The 4,234-nt window shown below is 37.5% G+C and overlaps 1 protein-coding gene across 1 annotated transcript; it reads left to right on the forward strand.

Moving 5' to 3' along the window:
* Nucleotides 1-280: 280 nt before the first annotated feature.
* LOC112518648 (probable protein phosphatase 2C 23) lies at nucleotides 281-3,369 on the forward strand. The gene is made up of 4 exons (XM_025126420.1): nucleotides 281-1,991; nucleotides 2,080-2,193; nucleotides 2,554-2,818; nucleotides 2,971-3,369. Exons 1-4 carry the CDS (start codon nucleotides 384-386, stop codon nucleotides 3,084-3,086), a joined length of 2,103 nt encoding a protein of 700 aa, XP_024982188.1. The 5' UTR covers nucleotides 281-383; the 3' UTR covers nucleotides 3,087-3,369.
* The last annotated feature ends 865 nt before the right edge of the window (nucleotides 3,370-4,234 follow it).

The following is a 4,234-nucleotide window of genomic DNA, read 5'->3' on the forward strand; positions in this document are numbered from 1 at the left end:
AAGATTGCGAGTGGGATTAGAAACCATGGTTAAAAGGTTAACCTACTTTGAGTTTACTCAAACTCAGACCCATACACATCTCCTTCTGTTAGTCAACGCTCGATCGTAGACACACACAGAGAGTAGTGAATGAAAAGTCGAGCAGACAGAATTTAATTTTGTTTTATGATTTCAAAATCTTCCACCCTTAAAAGTCAACGCCTTCTCTATCATCCATCCACCATCTCCACAACCCTCTTATATCTTTAACCAAGAATCTCTCTTCTCTACCTTTTTGACTATCAGAGGAATAAAAACGAGAGATTTCTGTGATGAATTAGTTGTCATTTTTGTTGATTAAGAAGCTAAATTTGCGCCGTGTTTTCTCGCCGGAAAATACAGTCATGGGAAACGGGGTAGGGAAGCTGACGGTTTGTTTCACCGGAAGTGATGTTGTCCACCGCCGGAAAGACATGGCTGTCGTCATTTCTGATCCGTTAGATGATCTGGGTCACTCTTTTTGCTATGTTAGACCAGACCCATCTCGTGTATCTTCCTCCAAGGTGCACTGCTCTGAGGAAACGACGACGTTCCGGTCAATCTCCGGCGCTTCCGTCTCCGCCAATACCTCCACTCCACTTTCGACATCTCTGATCGATCTATACTCTTATAACTCCATTGATAAAGCTTCTGCTTTCGAGAGCTCCACTTCATTTGCGTCGATTCCTCTCCAGCCTTTGCCCCGAAACTCTATCAATTCGGGTCCTCTGCCGTTGGGTCCGTTTCCTTATTCGGGTCCTATCGAAAGAGGTTTTCTTTCTGGTCCGATTGAGCGTGGGTTTCAATCGGGTCCTCTTTACTCGGGTCCTCTCGATAAGGGTACTCATGATCAGTTCCAAAGAAGCTATTCACAGGGGGGTTTTGCCTTTAAACGTAGATCAAGAAAAAGGTCCTTGATTCGGGTCATCCAAAGAGCGATTTCAAGAACGTTTGTAACCCGTGGGCAAAACTCGATTGTCGCCCCAATTAATAAAAACGTGGGTTCTCTGAAGGTTCCAGATTGGATCGTCGGGTCTTCGGAGAAAAACAATGAATTGACGATTAGCAGTGTTAATTTGAGCAGTGAAGGCAGTTTTCTTGACGATGATGACTGTTTAAATCAAAGTCAGAATCTTCAATGGGCGCAAGGGAAAGCTGGGGAAGATCGAGTACACGTCGTCGTTTCAGAGGAACATGGGTGGGTTTTTGTTGGTATTTATGATGGGTTTAATGGTCCTGATGCACCTGATTATCTGTTATCGAATTTGTACCCAGCTGTTCATAAGGAACTCAAAGGTTTGTTATGGGATGATGAGCTCGATTCAACGAATTCAAATTCTTCAGGGCAACCCTTAGATTCTATTGAATCTCATGTCGATGATCGATCTCAACAACACGAGCATCGGAGATGTGTTGATCAGCAGGAAAGTTATCCCAGTGCAACTGACGATTTTGAGACGAATCTACAGAAAAAGAGAAGCAAGAACTCAAGAGTTAGAAGCCGAGGGGCTTCCAAGAAATGGGAGGATAATCACAGGAGATGGAAGTGTGAATTCGATCGAGAGAGGCTGGAATTGGATCGGAGGTTAAAGCAACAGTTGAATTCAAATGGGTCAAATTCAATCAATCATTCTGATGTTTTGAAAGCTCTATCTCAAGGGTTGAAGAAAACAGAAGAGGCCTATTTGGATATTGCAGACCAAATGCTTGTTGAAAATCCTGAACTAGCTTTAATGGGTTCATGCGTTCTTGTTATGTTAATGAAAGAAGAAGATGTTTATGTGATGAATGTAGGTGACAGCAGGGCGGTTTTAGCTCAAAAACCCGAACCCGATCTATGGAGACAAGATCTCGAGAGAATTAATGAAGAAACATTGTACGATCTTGAGGTTTCTGATGCTGATATTGCCAGTACAATCCCGACCCTAACAGCCTGTCAGCTTACAATTGATCATAGTACCTCCATTGATGAGGTAAAAAAGAACAACTTAGTTTCAATTTCTTGTTCTTATAACCTTAAAAATCATCGTTTTATTCACACTTATGTTTGATAATCTGCAGGAAGTTCAAAGAATAAAGAACGAACACCCTGATGATTCTTGCGCAGTGATGAATGATCGTGTTAAAGGGTCACTTAAAGTCACTCGAGCCTTCGGTGCTGGTTTTCTCAAACAGGTAATTGACCGTTCACCACTATAAATCTAGTTTGCAAATCTTGATACGATTCTCTATGGGTGCCCGATAAAAGTGGATTCCCAAAAACGATTCTTTTTTGGATCAAGTAACCAAATTCGGAGAGTGGGAGATTTGGACATTCCTTCAAGATTGAATCTTGCGTAACTTTTTAGATTTCAAATTGTCTTTGGATCGAAGAAATGCAAGTTAGCATTCTATTTTGGGAAGCATATATCTTGAAACATGTTGGTTGTCTATATCATATTGACTTTTAAGGGCACATAAAGATCGCGATTTTTGTTCTTAAATATCATCAAAAAAGAGTCGAATTTATGACACGTGTTTTTTGACTTGCTGCAGCCTAAATGGAACGATGCCCTTTTAGAGATGTTTAGGATCGACTATGTGGGCAGTTCTCCTTACATAAACTGCATCCCGAACCTTTACCATCACAAATTAGGACCGAGGGACAGATTCTTGATATTGTCTTCAGACGGGCTTTATCAGTATTTCACAAACGAAGAGGCGGTTTCTGAAGTCGAGCTTTTCATACAATGGTCGCCAGAAGGCGATCCTGCCCAACATCTAATCGAAGAAGTTCTGTTTCGTGCAGCCAAGAAAGCTGGTAACAATCTCAATCATTTTAGGATTCTTGTTTTTGGAACCGTGGGTGTTAGGACCAGCTTGCTTGCAACTCGATTAATCCCATGGGCCTCGTAAAGTTGATTCGAAGTTTTTAAAAGATGGTAATGATTTGAAATTTGTTTTTGTTCGTAGGTATGGATTTTCATGAGTTGCTTGAAATACCACAAGGGGATCGAAGGCGTTACCATGATGACGTTTCGATCATAGTCATTTCACTTGAAGGAAGGATATGGAGATCGTGCATGTGAGCGACTGAGGCACCGAAAAACATAACGACCATTTACGCGAGAAGAAAACCGAATGGGCAATCGATTTTTTGATTTTTTTTCTTCTCTTTTTTGCTTTTTGGTGTTTTTATCCTAATCACCTTGTTTAACATGACAATGAAGCTCAAGAACTAAAAAGAGACTTGGTTGTGGAATGTAAGTTGGTAATTAGGGTTTGTAAAGGTGTGAGAACTTTACTCCATGTTTATTAATATAAATTTGTCATATAAAATTCTAATAAATGACAACAAGTTTTTGTTCGTTGCAAGAATGGTAGATCTCGGGTTTGGTTGGTAAATGGTCGGCGACTTTGCCTAAAACAAGAAAGGTCTTGAGTTTGATCGCCTCTTCCCTTTCGGAGTAGCCTCAACCGTTGAGTGAGCCAAAAAATGTTCCTTCACATTCGTATCTTTGGAGGCGAGTTCTGTATGAAATCAGTTGGAGTTGCCGGTAAATCACTTTTTGCCCAGATAAAAGTATTGATTTTCATAGAATTAATTTTGTATAAATTCATGCAATAAAACAAAAAATCCAAAGTCAAGATTGAATCACATTGATTACTACAATTAGGTCAAAAGATTTATTTGAAAGGGAAGAAGCCTTAAAGGCATAGGTGATTTATAGACACGTGTTAATTAGCTTCACATCTAATTGTTGGGATGTGATATGTTGATAGCTTTTATTTCTTTAATTTTTTATTTTTTTAATTAATAGATGATAATAATTATCGGTATATAGTAGTTATAATTTTTATTTATATTACATATCAATCAAATTTAAAATCAATAAATTGGAAAAATAACATATCATTTATTTTGTAATTTTATAAATTTTAACCATATGTATATAGTCGTATGGTTTGTCCATATAAAAATTAAATAAAATTTTTGAAAGTTCATATGTTAATTCTTAGTTTTTATTTTATCTATATTTTCATAGAATATATCATTAATCCTTTTATAACTTTCAAAATTCAGAAAATAATTCATCATTTTTTTCCGACTTTAAAACTTAAAAGATAACTAATCAATCCTTATTTAAGTTTTTAAATATTTAAATAATAATTTCATTAGTTTTTTTACAATCTCTAAAAATTTAAATAATAAGTCGTTGTTTTTTTATTAAAACTT

Source organism: Cynara cardunculus (assembly GCF_001531365.2).
Source record: "Cynara cardunculus var. scolymus isolate 2C chromosome LG 9, CcrdV1, whole genome shotgun sequence".
NCBI lineage: Eukaryota > Viridiplantae > Streptophyta > Magnoliopsida > Asterales > Asteraceae > Cynara > Cynara cardunculus.